At 41.1% G+C, this 19,416-nt stretch overlaps 1 protein-coding gene across 1 annotated transcript in view; it reads left to right on the top strand.

Moving 5' to 3' along the window:
- Positions 1-19,416, top strand: part of tenm1 (teneurin transmembrane protein 1) — a 235,903-nt gene that overhangs the window by 103,885 nt on the left and 112,602 nt on the right. The window contains exons 5-6 of the mRNA XM_014137548.3: positions 728-966; positions 14,697-14,846. Of these exons, the coding sequence (XP_013993023.1) occupies positions 728-966; positions 14,697-14,846 (389 nt within the window). The remainder of the gene's footprint in view (positions 1-727; positions 967-14,696; positions 14,847-19,416) is intronic.

Below are 19,416 nucleotides of genomic sequence, written 5' to 3'. Positions count from 1 at the left end.
GATAGTGGCTAATGGTATTAAAACCTTTTCTAATTAAGGACCTGAGCAATGAGGGTTATTTTTTTCCCCTTCCTTTTGTTCTTCTGTTCCGCCGGTCGGTCTATTCCCTCCCTGCACACTGCCGCCTACAGCTTGTTAGATAAAGGCAGTGGTTGCAAGGTCAAGTTCACAGTGAGGAGGAATTGGCCACCATTCTGCATTAGCATAAATCCATGTAATCACAGCATTCAGCATCACTGTCAGGTGTGAGAATGTAATAATAAATGTTGGTCTTAGACTCTCTCTCTCGCTCTCTCGCTCTCTCAAAAATGCATGGCTGGTGCAAACATGTTAAGGCAGTTTGCCTGTTGGGAGCATTCATTAATTAGATGTAGGATTTATATAATTTGGTCATGGAGGGAAGTGGGATTGCATTCTGAGATTGATTTTAATGATGTGCATTTCCAGCAGTTTACCAATAACTTAAACCGAACTACACAAGTATCTAACAGAAGTAAATTATGTTCTGTATCCTATTTAAGTACTACACAGATTGGAAATGTCTTAATCTGTGCATGTGCATTCATGCCATATCTACGCTGTTTGTATTTGTGAGCAAATTAAAAGGTGAACATGTTCAAACAATACTATGTTATCGTGTTACAATGAAACGGTCATGTATGGTAATGTATGTGCTATGTTGTGTATATTCTCATCAATGTCAACCTCTTGTGTTGTTGGGTTGCAGGCATTTTCTGTTCAAACATGGCTCAGGCTCCTCTGCCCTGTTCAGCGCTGCCAGTCAGAACTACCCTCTGACATCTAACACAGTGTACTCCCCACCCCCACGGCCCCTACCCAGGAGCACCTTCTCCAGACCCATGTTCACCTTCAACAAGCCCTACAAGTGCTGCAACTGGAAATGCACTGCCTTAAGCGCCACCGCTATCACCGTAACCCTCGCCCTCCTGCTCACATACGTCATTGGTAAGTTGGGTATTTCTCCCTATCTATATTATCTATCTCTATATTTTACTGAACAATTTAGTACAGTACAATATCAGACAGCATAACGTCTCCACTTGGAATTTCTTCTTTTTTTGTCTCATCTCCAACTATTTGCCAGGGTCATTTTATTTCATGCAATAGGATGAATGCATTGTTTGGGGGAAAATCCATCCAAGTCATTTCTGAGTCTGTAAGATAAAGGAAGCAAACATTCCTTAAGTTCTATCAGAGGCAAATCATTTTTAAAGGTTTTGAAACCCATTAAACATATAACGGTAGTTGGATTTGTATAATGATGTTGTTTTTGTACTGTAGCTGTCATAATGGTTGTGTTCAGAGGTGTCATCCCCATAGGGGGTACAGGGGCACATACCCCTTCAGATTTCTCCTGTTAAAAAAAAATATATTTTTTATTTGTTGTTGGTTTTTTTTTGTAGTACTACTAGCCACCTAGCAATTTCATGAAGTTGGCTTTAGCTTGCACAGATAGATTCCCAATCTCCCAAACTCATAACTAGCTACCAAGAAGCCGTTTCAGTCTATCAATCAAGTTAGAGTAGCTAGCTTAACTATCTTAGCTGGCATGCCGGCTGGCAATGTTGGTTTACTTTAGAAAAGCAAGCATTTACTAAATGTAATGAATAAGACTCACATTCCTTTTAATCTTTTACTCAGATTTTAGCAGAGATGCAGAGAAACATATTTTCTTTCTTTAAAAAAAATAACCAGGATACAGACGTAAAATCAAATCAAATGTAATTTGTCACATGCGCCAAATACAACAGATGTAGACTTTACTGTGAAATGCTTACTTACGAGCCTTTTCCCAACAATGCAGAGTTAAAAAGTACGAAAATTAGCACACAAAAAAGGAAATAGTAACACAATATAATCACAATAACGAGCCTATATACAAGGAGTGCCGGTACCGAGTAATTTTGCTGGGAGTACGAGGTAGTTGAGATGATTGAGGTAATATGTACAGGTTGGGGTAAAAATGACTAGGCAATCAAGATAGATAATAAACAGAGTAGCAGCAGCGTATGTGAAGAGTGTGAAAGTGTGTTTATGTGTGCTTACATATGCAGAAAAATATACATATTTTTACATAGAATTAAGCATAATGATTATGGCTTTAGATTGCAGGGAAAAACTGTTTCAGGTGTTTGAAAAATAAAAAATTCTCCAACTATCCCTCCCCCGGACCACCCCCAGCCATCCTCACGAGGTACTTTGTGCACCCTCAGAATTTTGGGGTGCATGTGTTCTTGTCCTTGTCCCATCGAAACTGTAAGAAGCAGTATTTGGACTAAGAGACAAGTAGAAAAGGACAGATAGACTGTTATGTAACGATACATTATGTAGCTATTGGTCTTGCTTAGCCTTTATTCCAGAGTATGACAAATACCATTTACCAAGTAGGTATGTCAGTAGAGATAGTTACATAATACTTCCCACTGTTTCCAAGAAAATACAAAACAGTGCCAAAGTAAGTAATTATGCCATATAGCAGATGATTTTATACAAAGCAGCTTACACCCATGCATGCATACATTGTACGTATGGGTGGCCCCGGGAATCAAACCCACAACCTTGGCGGTGCAAGCGCCATGCTCTACCAACTGAGCCATCCAGCTCCAAGTAGGTCTACCCCATAACTGCATGGACTTACTAGTGTACAGTACTGTGTAGTTACATATATTATTACACTGGTAGTTACTCTATATGGCCTGTGTCAAGTGTAGCTGAATATTGGTATTTGATCAAGAGAAAGTGTTACTTTATTACAACCTTGTTTCTGTCAATATGTCCATTGTAGATCCAGATATCAATCAGGTAAAATTTGCCTACTATGTTCACTGACATTATCAATAAACCATTCCATTGAAGAGACTCTAGATTTTGAATAAGCCTTTGATTTGGAACCTCTCATTCATTTCTCATAAGATGATCCTTACCTAGTGATCAGAGAGCAACAAAAGATTGGTCGTTCAAGGTCCGTAGCCATGAATATAACATCTAAGGCCTTGTCTTTAAGCCTGGCGTGGTGTTATTCTAGGACTGACTGATATTAATATGAGAGCATTGTAACCTTCGTGTGCCATCTTTATGGAAGGCTCTGACCCAGAGATGTCTGTGTGTTTTTCCTAATTGAGATGATGCCCTTAAGCTTCCAACAGTAGATCAATAAAGATCTTAGGAAATGCAACACAGAGCAAGATGGAAGACTCTACACCTCCAATTTTGATCCTCAGACTTGTAATTTACTAAATTGCATGACCATGCATTAACAGCCCTTTAATAAGGCCGCTTCAAAGGTAGCCATCAGCCCTTAGCGAGGGATAGGGATTGTAAATCCCACTCTGTCTAACAAATGTTGACTGCATCTTAAAAGTTCTGCTTTATTATTCATTCTTCTACTTTAAATTCTACATTACCAATTTTGATTTGACCAAATAAAAATCTATATGGCTACAGTAGTAGGCTACATAAATAAAATGCTGAGTAATATCCGGAGTTTGAAATATTGGCAAACAGCTTTGAAATTAGCTGCTATATGTTAATTCCTTCTAGTTATTAGGCAATCAGTATAAATCGTAAACAACCAGATGTACTGTCATCACGAATAATGTTGCTATTGTACATAAAAATGTCAAATAAATAATAAAAGGTGGAATATCTATCACCCACAAATCTCTGCTCGGTGGTAAAACATCACAAATCTCAGTGAACATGGAAGGTGCCAGTCACCACAAATCACAGAAAACATGGCTCTCTCTGTGCCTTGACACAGGCCTTTATGGCTTTGCTTGATGGTACCATTGGTGTGATCAACCCTGTTATTTATTTATCTACTGTATTTATCTGTTTTGGTTAATGCTAGTCCAGACCCCAGAAGAGACATCAGCATGGTATTTGTTTGCTGTAGTCACAGCAGGACAGCAGTGGCTGGGCTGGAGCAGTTTGCATTTCAGCGATTTGCTTTGTTTACTGCTGAGCATACATCCATCTCTTCAAACATGTTTTAAATGGACAATATTTGTCTTCATAAGACTCCATCCCAAGCACATTTATACACATTTTGCCAAATCACATGGTGAATATATCATAATTTGTAACTGATTTGCACATTACTGTGATGTGTTCCGATTCTAGCACAACATTAAAACCAAAGATAACACACTGGTGCTTGGGTAGGGCACATCCCACTTTATTCTCCACTTTTCTGAAGAAAAATGCATTGCTGTTTGAACAGAAAGCTTAGAAATCTAGTAGGTGGTGGGGCCAGTAACAATCCAGGACAATCTGCATTTGACAATTTGTAGACCCCCACCATACAGCTATTTAAGCTGCAACTGAATTTTCCTTTAACCTCACACAACATAATGAGAGGAATGCCTCAAAGACAACGGTGACATGTCATTGTGTCATACTTAGAGAATGCACACAAGCCCCAGGGCGATGAATGAATGATGAGAGGAGAGAAACCGAAGAACATGCAGGCATACTGCTGATATAGCACGGTAAGCCACACTGTCTGATTCTGACTGGGAGTAAATACCAACTACTCCGTTCTCCTCAGAAACACTCTTAATTCACTAAGGTGACAACCTGATGCTAATTAAAATACTCCAAAATGTCACCCATATACCCAGAGGTGATATGCGCTGAAGAGAAAGTTACCGTTGCCTGTCAGAATTCTGTCAATGCAGGAAGGAACAATGTCTCCCCTGCCACCTCAACCACCTCCATCACCACTTTCTCTCTCCTCCTCTGTCTCCATTTCTCGCTCCTCCTCTGTGTCTGTGATTGAGTTATCCCACAGCGGTTCTTCTAACTGCAACACTTCACCTGTTTATTAGTGCAATAACTTATAAGCAATAAAACTCACCTACCTTTTGAGGAGTTGTTTTGGTATTGAGTAAAAGAAAAGCCCTAATGAAGTTTAGATATCTCTCTCCAAGGTGTATTGACAGACTGCGACTCAGAAAGGGGAACAATGTTCCTGGGAGAAAATTAAACGTTTAGATTTTTTCAGTTCATTAGGGCGCTGTAAAGGATAGCTGTCAGCTGTGGTATTGGTTTAACAGACTGAAAAGTGTTAGGATCAATAAGACTGAGTAATGTCAAAGGGTCAGAGTCAGAGTCTCTGTGTTGAAAGGGAACCGGGCAGCCATGGAATTTATGATTCCAGGCGACTTGCCTTGAAGGTAGCAGACCTTTCATGCCTCATTGTGATCGTATTGATCGATCCATTTTCTCTTCAGTATCTCATTAGTATTCTGGTCGCGGCTCTATAAACCAAACAATGCCCTTTTTGAAGAGAGCGGAGGCTGGGGTGCAGGGGGCAGGCAGTGAATTATTTCACCCAGTACAGGGAAGTTTAGATCAAGTGCCAATCTACTGGAACTGACACCTCTCCTGAAGCTCAGAAGGGACTTTGTGGACAGTAGGTGTAGGACTAATACTAATCACACTGGTATTAGGAAGTATCTTTTCCTTGTACTCAACCATGTTTAATGAACCTCTTCCTGGTATTGGTCAACAATAGAGACCGTAGGCAGAGATAATGTAGTAAGAATAACCTTAATTGGCCATTTTTGCCACTATGCCCACCAGAGCTGACTGGCTCTGGTTCAGTTCCTTAGAGAACACCTTTTTAACAGTACAAAGTGTCAAACGTCTGCATACTGGCAGCCATATTGACAAAAAGAGCCAAGTATGTCTTACCTTTCATGTTTTGTCCTCTGGAGTCACCGTGCCAATGTAGGGTCTCACCTGATTAAGCAGGTCTTTACTTTCAGATGACTTGCTGCTAGTGTTAAAGTAGGTGACTGTCTCCCATAGCTTTAATGCAACTCCAATCCAATTCCATCCTCCTTTTTAAATTATAGTGGCTGAATTATTTTTGCTTCTGGCCCTATACTATACAGTGCCTTCAGAATGTATTCACACCCCTTGACTTTTTCCATAATTTGTTGTGTTACAGCTTGAAGTTAAAAGGGATTAAATTGAGATTCTGTGTTACTACACTCAATACTCCATAATTTTACAAATTAATACAAAATGAAAAGCTGAAATGTCTTGTGTCAATAAGTACTCAACACCTTTGTTATGGCAAGCCTAAATAAGTTCAGGAGTAAAAGTTTGCTTAACAAGTCACATAATAAGTTCCATGGACTCACTCTGTGTGCAATAAAAGTATTTAACATTATTTTTTAATGACTAGCTCATCTGTACCCTACACATAAAATGATTTGTAAGGTCTGTCAGTCGAGCAGTCAATTTCAAACACAGATTCAACCATAAAGACCAGGTAGGTTTTCCAATGCCTCGCTAAGAAGGTCACCTATTAGTAGATGTGTAAAAATAAAAAAGCAGACATTGAATATCCCTTTGAGCATGGTGAAGTTATTAATTACACTTTGGATGGTGTATCAATACACCCAGTCACTACAAAGATACATGCGTCCTTCCTAACTCAGTTACCAGAGACGAAATAAAACAATCAGGGATTTCTCCATGAGGTCCATGGTGACTTTAAAACAGTTACTGTACGTAGTGTAATGCCTGTGATAGGAGAAAACTGAGGGTGGATCAACAACATTGTAGTTACTACAATAAAAAATATTCCAAAAACATGCATCCTGTTTACAACAAGGCACTAAAGTAATAGTGTAAAAGAATATGGCAAAGCAATTCACTTTTTGTCCTGAATACAAAGTGTAATGTTCAGGGTAAATCCAATACAACACATTGCTGAATACCACTCTCCATATGTTCAAGTCTAGTGGTGGCTGCATCATGTTATGGGTATGCTTGTAATCGGACTGCAGAGTTTTTCAGAGTAAGTTGAAATGGAATGGAGCTAAGTACAGGCAACATCCTAGAGGAAAACCAGGTTCAGTCTGCATTCCACCAGACACTGGGAGATGAAGAATTTAAAACAAATTCTGGGCAAATATTGTACGGTCCAGGTGTGAAAAGCTCTTAGAGACTTACCCAGAAAGACTCACAGCTGTAATCACTGCCAAAGGTGATTCTAGCATATATTGATTCAGTGGTGTGAATACTTACGTAAATGAGATATTTCTGTATTTCATTTTCGATACATTTGCAAAAATGTCTAAAAACATGTTTTCACTTTTATGGGGAATTGTGTGTAGATGGGTGAGATAAAAAAAAAAAACATGTTGAATTCAGGCTGTAACACAACAAAATGTGGAATAAGTCAAGGGGAATAAATACTTTCTTAATGCACTGTAAGTGCCATCACAACAGTATTGCTGTATCATGAATATTAATATATTCATTTGCAAAGTGATACACTCTTAGAAAAAAAGGTGCTATCTAGAACCAAAAAGAGTTATTCGGCTGTCCCCATATAAAACCCCTTTTCTGAACACATTTTGGTTCCAGGTATAATTATTTTGGGTTCCATGTAGAACCCTTTTCATAGAGGGTTCTACATGGAAGAACCCTTTCCATAGAGGGTTCTACATCCCAGTCAAAACTGTTCGCTGCTCTGGCACCCCAATGGTGGAACAAGCTCCCTCACGACGCCAGGACAGCGGAGTCAATCACCACCTTCCAGAGACACCTGAAACCCCACCTCTTTAAGGAATACCTGGGATAGGATTAAGTAATCATCTAACCCCCCCCCCCCCCCCCCCCCCCCCCCAAAAAAAAAGATATAGATGTACTATTGTAAAGTGGTTGTTCCACTGGATATCATAAGGTGAATGCACCAATTTGTAAGTCGCTCTGGATAAGCGCGTCTGCTAAATGATTTAAATGTAAATGTAATGAACACAAAAGGGAAAACTTTTTTCTTTCTAATACAGTATTTTGTTACATTACAGCCTTATTCTAAACTGGATGCAATAGTTGTTTTTTCCCTCATCAATCTACACACAATTCCCCATAATGACAAAGTAAAAAAAGGTTGTAAGAAATTTTTGCAAATGTATAATTATTACATTTTTTACAAATATCACATTTACATAAGTATTCTGATCCTTTACTTACTTTCCTTTACTTACTTTGTTGAAGCTTTGGCAGCGATTACAGCTTTGAGTCTTCATGGCTATGACGCTACAAGCTTGGCACACCTGTATTTGAGGAGTTTCTCCCATTCTTCTCTGCAGATCCTCTCAAGCTCTGTCAGGTTGGATGAGGAGCGTCGCTGCACAGCTATTTTCAGGTCTCTCCAGAGATGTTCGATCGGGTTCAAGTCCGGGCTCTGGTTGGGCCACTCAAGGACATTCAGAAACTTGTCCCAAAGCCACTCCTGCATTGTCTTGGCTGTGTGCTTAGGGTTGTTATCCTGTTGGAAGGTGAACCTTCGCCCCAGTCTGAGGCCCTGAGTGCTCTGGAGCAGGTTTTCATCAAGGATCTCTCTGTACTGTGCTCCGTTCATCTTTCCCTCGATCCTGACTGGTCTACCAGTCACTGCTGAAAAACATCCCCACAGCATGATGCTGCCACCACCGTGCTTCACCGTAGGGATTGTGCCAGGTTTCCTCCAGATGTAACGCTTGGCATTCAGGCCAAAGAGTTCAATCTTGGTTTTATCAGACCAAAGAATCTTGTTTTTCATGGTCTGAGAGTCCTTTAGGTGCCTTTTGGCAAACTCCAAGTGGGCTGTCAGGTGCCTTTTACTGAGGAGTGGCTTCCGTCAGGCCACTCTACCATAAAGGCCTAATTGGTGGAATGCTCCAGAGATAGTTATCCTTCTGGAAGGTTCTCCCATCTCCACTAGTTTGTCAGAGTCACCACCTCTCTGACCAAGGCCCTTCTCCCCCGATTGCTCAGTTTGGCCGGGCGGCCACCTCTAGGAAGAGTCTTGGTGGTTCCAAACGTCTTCCATTTAAGAATGATGGAGGCTCCTGTGTTCTTGGGGACCTTCAATGCTGCAGAATTGTTTTGGTACCCTTCACCAGATCTGTGCCTCGACACAATCCTGTCTCGGAGCTCTACGGACAATTCCTTCGACCTCATGGCTTGGATTTTGCTCTGACATGCACTGTCAAATGTAGGACCTTATATAGACAGGTGTGTACCTTTCCAAATCATGTCCAATCAATTGAATTTACCACAAGTGGACTCCAATCAACTTGTAGAAATAGTTCAAGGATGATCAATGGAAACAGGATACACCTGAGCTCAATTTTGAGTCTCATATCAAAGAGTCTGAATACTTATGTACATAAGTTATTTATGTTTTTATCTTCAAACATTTGGAAGAACCTGTTTTCGCTTTGTCATTGTGGGGTATTGTGTGTAGATTGATGATGATTTTTTTTTTTATTCAATCCATTTTAAAGTAAGGCTGTAACGTACATTTTTGTGGGGGAAAACTCAAGGGATCTGAATACTTTCCGAATGCACTGTAAGTCAGTGGACGTCACTTCAATGAGATGTTACCCCACTCTTCCACCAAGGAACCTGCATGTTCCCGGACATTTCTGGGGGGAATGGCCCTAGTCCTCACCCTCCGATCCAACAGGTCCCAAACGTGCTCAATGGGATTGAGATCTGGGCTCTTCGCTGGCCATGGCAAAACACTAACATTCCTGTCTTGCAGGAAATCACGCACAAAACGAGCAGTATGGCTGGTGGCATTGTCATGCTGGAGGGTCATGTCAGGATGAGTCTGCAGGAAGGGTACCACATGAGGGAGGATGATGTCTTCCCTGTAACGCACAGTGTTGAGATTGCCTGCAATGACAACAAGCTCAGATGATGCTGTGACATACCGCCCCAGACCATGACGGACCCTCCACCTCCAAATCGATCCCGCTCCAGAGTACAGGCCTCGATGTAACGCTCATTCCTTCGATGATAAACGCAAATCCGACCATCACCCCTGGTGAGACAAAACCGCGAAGAGCACTTTTTTTTCAGTGAAGAGCACTTTTTGCCAGTCCTGTCTGGTCCAGCAACGGTGGGTTTGTGCCCGTAGGCGATGTTGTTGCCGGTGATGTCTAGTGTGGACCTGCCTTACAACAGGCCTACTAGCCCTTAGTCCAGCCTCTCTCAGCGTTCCGGGTGTAACTTGGGCAGTTGTTGCTGCCATCCTGTACCTGTCCCGCAGGTGTGATGTTCGGATGTACCGATCCTGTGCAGGTGTTATTACACGTGGTCTGCCACTGCAAGGACGATTGGCTGTCAATCCTGTCTCCCTGTAGCGTTGTCTTAGGCGTCTCACAGTACAGACATTGCAATGACCACATCTGCAGTCCTCATGCCTCCTTGCAGCATGCCTAAGGCATGTTCACACAGATGAGCAGGGACCCTGGGCATCTTTCTTTTGGTGTTTTACAGAGTCAGTAGAAAGGCCTCTTTAGTGTCCTAAGTTTTCATAACTGTGACCTTAATTGCCTACCGTCTATAAGCTGTTAGTGTCTTAACAACCGTTCCACAGTTGTATGTTCATTAATTGTTTATGGTTGATTGAACAAGCATGGGAAACAGTGTTTAAACCCTTTGCAATGAAGATCTGTGAAGTTATTTGGATTTTTATTAATTATCGTTGAAAGACAGGGTCCTGAAAAAGGGACGTTTTCTTTTGCTGAGTTTAGTACTACTAATAGTAACTCATTAGCTAATATGGTGTGGGAGGCAGCCAGTTCCATGTGATGCTTTTGGTCTGTGAACTGAACTGCGTTTAGAAAAATACTCATTGGATTCCCGGTCTGTTTGAAACAAGAGTGGTTTTGGATCCTGCACATCCAGCCCCCTGCTGAGAATCCAATCCAGCGCTTGCTTTTCATTACCCCTCCCCAAAGTCTTCCCACAGATCTCTGCAGGGCACCAATACAGAGTAATGCAAACTGATGCCCCCAGTAATCTCACTATCACATGGATAAAGCCCTGATTTGTAGCTACTTTAAGACAATGGTATCGTCGTGGGGACCCAGCGTGGTAGGTCAACTGTTGAACATAACCTAATTTTGCCCCCCAAACACGCTGCTCATGAGTTTTACGATTTCATTCTTTCTGGGCATACTCACTGGCTAGTTTAAAGCGTTGCCTGTCAAAGGAGAACAGCTATTGATAAAACATAATTGGGCGGTGTGATGCTTTAGGCATTTAGCTCTGGGTTTTCTCTACTTTATTCCTCTAAATTGGATAAGACTCATCATAAATGTGCAGTGAAAGGTGCAAGTAGCTATTTAGGTCTATTGTCCTTTAAAGGTCACATCTCCTACTGTCATGTATTTATGGGAAACAATATAGTTCTAAAATATACATGTTGTACCTTTACACCAGACTTCATTTGTCCACAGAATATACATTTTGGGTTGTGTTGGTTCATTGGAGAATACTTTGCTTTGTTGATTTATCATTTATTTTAGATTTCCATTTATTTTCCTGTAGAGCAAAAACAATTGTAGTTTTTTTTATTTCTGTTTATTAGCAACACGAGGATCATAATGTGTTTATACGGTTCGACCTGAATCAATGAACAAGTTACAAGACAATAGTTCAAAGCAGCTTAATAAGGAGGACACTGCAGTTGCCTCCTGAGCCAAACATTCCCTCTCTTTCTTATTTACAGAGAATATTTAATCAAATTGTCTCTGCCTCATTATTGGCAGACCCCAAACAAAACTCTTATCTATTATTGTGTCGATATGTTTCTCTCTCAATTTCATTACAACTATACAGCTGTCTATTTCTCTGGGTCTACCCAAGTAGAAGACAAGAGTTTAATCTAATTCTTCCCTCTAAACTGCATAATCATTATGTGCATTATACATTTTAAAAGCAGGTACTATCAATTATTCTTCCACTGAATATGTAAAACAGATGCAAATTGGTGTGAACTACTTTCACTCTAATTAGGCATTCCCACTCAGCTGGCTGCTAAAAAAAACTATATTTTTCAACACGCATTCTTTAAGACCTTCCGACAATATGACTGGCCTAGCTGCGTTTTAAAGATAGATGAAAAGGAAAAGGCTTTGAAGCGGTCAGGGGTGAATTACATTGATCTGCGTATCTAAATGCTGCACTAGTGAGTGAATGGCTGTTATACAGAGCAGCACCTTTCCGAAACACACTCTGTCTCCACCATGGCTAATCAGTGCAGAGGAGTCCTGCTGGGTTAGTGGTTTGTTAAGGCTTATGAATCAGGTGGTATAGTAGTTAGCTGCTAATTATCCTGCTCTCCTCTCTCCCTTTGGTAGTTAGGTCTTTCTGTTTTGTTCTGAAATTATACTGAACAAAAATATAAACTCAACATGTAAAGTGTTAGTCGCATGTTTCATGAGCTGAAATAAAAGATCCCAGAAATGTTCCATATGCAGAAAAAGCTTATTTCTCAAAAATGTTGTGCACAAATTTGTTTAGATCCCTGTTAGTTAGCATTTATCCTTTGCCAAGGTAATTCATCCACCTGACAGGTGTGGCATATCAAGAAGCTGATTAAACAGCATAATCATTACACAGGTGCACCTTGTGCTGGGGACAATAAAAGGCCACACAACACAATGCCACCGATGTCTCATGAAATTGGCATGCTGATGGCAGGAATGTCCACCAGAGCTGTTGCCAAATAATTGAATGTTCATTTCTCTACCATATGCCGCCACAACGTCGTTGTAGAGAATTTGGCCGTATGTCCAACCAGCCTCACAACCGCAGACCACGTGTAACCACACCAGCTCAGGACCTCCACATTCGGCTTCTTCACCTGCGGGATTGTCTGAGACCAGCCACCTGGACAGCTGATGAAACTGTGGGTTTGCACAACCGAAGAATTTCTGCACAAACTGTTAAAAAAACGTCTCAGGGAAGCTAATCTGCGTGCTCGTCATCCTAACCAGGGTCTTGACCTTCCTGAAGTTTGGCGTTGTAACCTACTTTAGTGGGCAAATGCTCACCTTCAATGGCCACTGGCATGCTGGAGAAGTGTGCTCTTCATGGATGAATCCCGGTTTCAACTGTAACGGGCAGATGGCAGCCAGCGTGTGTATGGTGTCGTGTGGGCGGGTGGTTTGCTGAGGTCAACGTTGTGAACAGAGTGCCCCATGGTGGCGGTGGGGATATGGTATGGGCATGCATATGCTATTTGAATGCACAAAGATACCATGACGAGATCCTGAGGCCCATTGTTGTGCCGTTCATCCGCCACCATCACCTCATGTTTCAGCATGATCATGCACGGCCCAATGTCACAAGGATCTGCACACAATTCCCGGAAGCTTAAAATGTTCCAGTTCGTCCATGGTCTGCATTCTCACCAGACATGTCACTCATTGAACGTGTTTGGAATGTTTTTGATCGACGTGTACGACAGCCTGTTCCAGTTCCCGCTAATATCCAACAAGTTTGCACAGCCATTGAAGAGGAGTGGGACAACATTCTACAGTCCACACCCTGATCAACTCTATGCCGAAGGAGATGTGTCGTGCTGCATGAGGCAAATAGTGGTCACACCAGATACTGACTGGTTTTCTGATCCACGCCCCTACTTTTTTTTAAGGTATATGTGACCAACAGATGCATATCTGTATTCCCAGTCATGTGAAATCCATAGATTAGGGCCTAATGAATTGTTTTCAATTGACTGATTTCCTTATATGAAGTGTAACTCAGGAAAATCTTTGAAATGATTGCAGGTTGTGTGTATATCTTTGTTGATGTCTTTGTAGTTAGTGCATGTCTCTGTGTGTGTTATGGCTTTGTTTGGTTTGATTTTGATTTGATTAGCATCCCCATTAGCTGACAGAATGACGACAACTAGTCTTCCTGTAGTCCAGCACATTGTTCACCTTTGTTTAACCACTCCTACGTTATTATAGGGCCAAGTGTTGTGGTGCATCCTAATGCAAAGATTTGTCTATTGTGGGTTGGGAAACCATGAGAGGTGTGATGTTTGTCAATTGCTGCATTTTCTGGAACTCTTAACTATTTAAATTACTTCCAAATTATCCCAAGACTTTTTTTCCAAAATAGATTTCAATGCTTACTCTGCAAGTGGGGAACTGGCTCTGCCATTCTTAGAAATGCTCCTTGGATTACTGGGAATGGAACTACATAAGGGATCTCTGTTTTGACATATTGGAAACGATGAGCCAAACATTGTGGTTGTGGAATTACATTTTTGAATCTTTCTCAATTAATTACATTCCATAGCCGCACATTAAATTCATTTTTAATTTTGACCAATCCATTACTTAGAGAGGCACATAGTTTATCCCCCCTTTCTATGGAGATTAGATGGCTACTTATCAATATTCCATTAAATAGATGTCATGAACCTCATACTGTAAGCTACCAGTCTTATATCTAGTAAAAAACCAAGGTTATTTTGGTTTGTTTCATCACATTTCGATGTAGTAACTGAAAAGAAAGTGAAGTTGTCATGAATGAAAGGCGAAAAATGACATACTAATGATGTACAATTTCTTTACGGTGTTGTAATAAGCATAGGAGCAGCAGGATGTCTTAGAAACAGTATGTCAATGTGTCTCGCTCCCAGCCCTAATAACTAGTCCTCTGTCAAGTAACTAATATTGTGATATACAGCCGAAGTGCAGGAACCTGTAGCACATCCATACTGTATTTAGTTACTGTGTTTGCTGCAGCCAGGTTTAATCAGATGTCTTACTCTTAGGTTTTGAATGATTAATGCCCTGAGTTTCTCTTTCTAGCACTAATCCTCCCGCCCCATGCTAAACCATGGCTCTCCCCTACAGCAGTGCACTTGTTTGGGCTGACCTGGCACCTGCAGCCAGTGGATGGGCAGCTCTATGAGAATGGACTAAGCAAACTGAACAGAGACTCAGAGAGCATAGACATAACCTTCACTCCCTTCGGTTTGCCCGGCCTCAACAACACCAACAAAGGTAAGCGGTGGTGGGCAAAGATTTATGTTATGAAGCCTCTAGGTTTTGATTCTCACTGTTAGACCACGCAATAAAAACTAGAGCAAGAGTTTTACCTCAGGAGGTTTTCCATGGGCTCTTTCATCCTATTTGTCTTCCTTTGTGTTTACATGATAAACCTGTTGTTTCATAACCAGCGTGTTGGATGCAATATGTTTCGACAGGGATAATTATTTTCCTCTTGTGTGATGCTGAATTGCATTTCAGATAAAGGAGTGCGGTACTGTACTGTAGGTGGATGGGTTGCTCGGGTGATGCACAGGTCATCCCCGAGTTAAAACACCTCATGTTCGCAGGGCATTGCCTCCATTAGCACGATAAAGATCTGATTATAGAAATGTCCCATTTTCGAAAAATAAACTCATAGAATCATCGAGATAGAGAAATAGAATTATTCCAATAACACCAGACCAACCCTGGGGTCCAAAACGCCGCAGACATACAGTTCCATATCGGCAATGAGTGAAATAATTCAGTTCCATTCCACATAATTCAATTCCATTTCTATAAGTGCGTGAACCAGAAAATGTTCTCTGCAACTAGGACAATGTTGAAGAGTAGATTAAAATCAAATCAGTTATGAAAATATTGGATTGCCCTGCATAAGCACATAATGAATCTCAGTAAAAGCTTGGTGTCTGAGTTTCAGTATTTCCATATCGTAGCCCTCTGACAGGGGAGGAATAGGAAACACTGCAGGTACTACTGCTAGATTGACACAGTGTACAAGGCAGTGTGCACTCTGAGGCTGGTACAATGTAGCATAGCTATGCCGGGTCACATTAGCATGCATTGACAATGAAGTAATCAGGAGGAGCTTCATGGGCAGTTAATTAAAGTAAGAGAGCATGGCTTAATCCCCTAGCAGGCTACAGCCCACAGCATCATTGTTAACTCTTTCAGACCAGAGATCCTCCAGCCAGCTCCCCTTCACAACCTCCCTGTTCTACGAAACAAACACTGCGTACTCACCAGACATGTCACCCATTGAGCATGTTTCGGATGTTCTGGATCGACGTGTACGACATCGTGTTCCAGTTCCCGCCAATATCCAGCAACTTCGCACAACCATTGAAGAGGAGTGGGACAACATTCCACAGGCCACAATCAACAGCCTGATCAACTCTATGTGAAGGAGATGTGTTGCGCTGCATGAGGCAAATGGTGGTCACACCAGATACTGACTGGTTTTCTGATCCAGGCCACTACCTTTTAAGTTATCTGTGACCAACAGATGCATATCTGTATTCCCAGTCATGTGAAATCCATAGATTAGGGCCTAATGAATTCATTTCAAGTGAAGTGTAACTCAGTAAAATCATTGACAATTTAGCATGTTGCATTTATATTTTTGTTCAGTATAAATAAGAATGTACCCGTGTTTGAGCCCGCGTGTTGCTAGTGATGTCCACCCGACAACACTGTAGAGATCACAGTGGTGAGTTAGACATCTCTGATTGGTGACAAAATGAAGGACTGCATGAAACACAGAGCCAAGAGCCTTCAGTGTAGGGCTTGAGGCGCGCACATAAATAGTATACACAGAGAGAAAAGTACAACAAATCAACTATTTTCTGACAGAAAAATTAAATCAAGCTTTGTGCCGGTAATAAAACCCAATACGCAGCTTGAGTTTCCTGACAATGTTCTCTACAATGTTCTCAACTTTTCATCTACCCAAACTGCCAGATATTTGTACATTTTGACTTGCTCTATAGAATGTCATTCCAAGGTAATAATTACATGGTTTTCAGAGTGATTAGTATTGGAAAATACCATTCATTTTGTTTCAGAGGACTTCAGAACAAGCTTCAAATCGTACAGATTCTGTTGAATGATGTTAAAAGCTGTCTGCTGTCAAAGTCAATCAGCTGTCTCAATATGTCTCCCAATGTTGTTGATATAGAAAAAAAACGGGACCTAAAATGTATCCTTGAGGCACATCCGAGCACAACTCCATGGTGTCTGACAACCGTCTGCCTTAACACGCTGGGTTCGATTTGACATGTAGTTCACAAACCACTCCAGAGGATGACCAGTAATCCCAATACACTTCAATCTCTCCACCAAGACAGTGTGGTCCACTGTCACAAATGCTTTTGACAAGTCTATGAATACAGATACTCAATGCAGCTACTTATCCAGTGCAGAGTGAATATCATTCAAAACCTTCAAAGTTGCTGTGACAGTGCTGTGGCTAGACCTGAAACCTGATTGCATACCGCGCAAAAAAAAAAATTCAGAGAGGTAGGACTTTTAGCTGCTTATTGACTAGGGACTACAATACCTTTGTCAGAACAGACTATTTAGATATTGGCAGATAGTTATTCAGTAGTGGGATCACTTTCATTCAAAAGAGGTAGGACAAATGCTGATTTCCATAACTTGGAGATTATTACATTCTAGGGTGAAGTTAAAGATGTATGTTAAAGGGGGAGTAATATTGTCTTCAGCTTTTTGTAGTAGGCGGGGGTCTAGATCATCAGGGCCAGGGGATTCTTTTCATTTTTTTATCAGTTGATCTCAGGGCACTACACACCTGAGACAGAGAAGGGTGACAAGGAGAACCTGGAGATGGAGTGCTTAGGAGGGTCAGGTAATTTCACAGGTGGCTCGTGTAAGCCTTTAACCCTATCAAATAATCTGCCTGCATCAAGAAAATGTTGATTAAAAGAGTTAAGAATAGTGGTTCTCTCGGGTACCACCTGTGAGTCAACCAGCTGTTGTTTAGGGAGCTGTGCATCTTTTTGGCACTCTAAACCATTCATTACTTGCCAATATTTGAAAGGATTATTCAGATTATCAGCAGTAGATTTGAGGTAGAGGTCTGCTTTCAGGTCATAGCCACAACCTGATTCCAAGGCGTTGAAAAGCCACCCAATCAGCTGAATCAGACCATCTTGCTTTAACCCACAAAGCATTCCATTTCCTTATGATTTCAGCTTGTTCGTCTGAAAACCAAGGGTTGTCTCTTCCCTTAATTCTGTATTGTTTGAAAGGGGCGTGCTTGTTGTATACATCCTGGAATGCTTTATAGAAGTAAGGAAAGGCGAATTCAACATCAGGGATAAATTCCAGGAAATGTTAATTCCAGTTTTTCATGATGATACTGTAATGAATAATCAGGGAGAAAAAGGTGTAGATTCACACGCAGAGCACGGCAGGTGTTTATTTTGCCATCGCAGAAGGCAGGAATCGTGGTCACAGGCAGGCGATGGTCATACACAGGTAAGCAAACAGGCAGGTGAATCAAAACTTGGCCTGAAGGCTGTACCTGTTTTTTTACCTTTATTTAACTAGCCAAGTCAGTTAAGAACAAATTCTTATTTTCAATGACAGCCTAAGAACAGTGGGTTAACTGCCTTGTTCAGGGGCAGAACAACAGATTATTACCTTGTCAGCTCAGGGATTTGATCTTGCAACCTTTCAGTTACTAGTTCAACGCTCTAACCACTTGGCTACCTGCCGCCCTCGGATCTCACAAACAAGCTAGGAAAAGGATTAGTAGAGTCAAAACGAACAATACCTCACAAAGGCACAAACCGAATGAACTGAACTAAATAAGGAGCTGAAGAGACCAGGTGAGTAACTAACACAGGTGAAATCAATGAACAAAAATGAAAGACAGGGCTACGTTCAAGAACATAACGAAACAGGGCTACGTTCAAGAACATAACGAAACAGAACACAAGGTTGACTAAGAAAATGAATACAGAACCTTACAGATACGTGGAGGTACTTGAGGAATTTTACCAACCATTTTACGTTAAAAGTTGGTTAAAAAATACAAAATTCCCTGACGTTTTTGTAAATCCAATCAGTTTTCCACGTTTATTCAACGTCATCACAGAGATTTTTTGTTGTTGAAATGATGTGGATTCAACATTGATTGAACCAGTTTTTTCCCAGTGGGTTATATCATTAGCAAAAACATGAGAAGCATTAAAACGAGGTGGAACGTTGGTTAAAATAAGATAAATCAAAAGGGATTTTAGAGGGCACTTGCCATAGCATGTTGTGTTGGCCCAGTCCTCTATATATAATTGATCCTGTAATTGGTTTGCAAATGTTCTTTAGAATAGAAATTAGATTATTCTCAGCATAGATCTGAGGGATTACAGGAAATAGAATAACCATATTATTTTGCATTGTCTCAATCAACAGACAGACCCAAGTATTAAAAGCTTGTTCTATTCAGACGTCCATTAAGTGAGGGGGGAGGGGAATTAAAACTGTAATTGAAAAGACGGTTTCATTGAAAATGGATTACTGGAATAATTGCTTTATCAGGATAGCCCTTAGGCTATGAGAATTAATTTGCTTGTATGTCAGACTATTTTGAAGCACTTTTCAAATTTATTTTCTGCCCCCCCCCCCCTCCCTCTGAACCCAGTGTAAGTGACAGGTAAGATGGCCTGCAGGAGAGGCACAAGCTAGATATGCCTTCATTAACCTGTGATATGTTCTGTGGTGGCAGTGGCAAAGACCAAACACCACCTCTCCTAAACAGCATCACACAGCTATACAGTGA

Source organism: Salmo salar, chromosome 13 (genome assembly GCF_965601325.2).
Source record: "Salmo salar chromosome 13, fSalSal1, whole genome shotgun sequence".
Lineage (NCBI taxonomy): Eukaryota > Metazoa > Chordata > Actinopteri > Salmoniformes > Salmonidae > Salmo > Salmo salar.
Note: the sequence above shows the minus strand (reverse complement) of the source record. Positions and strands in the feature narration are given on the sequence as shown.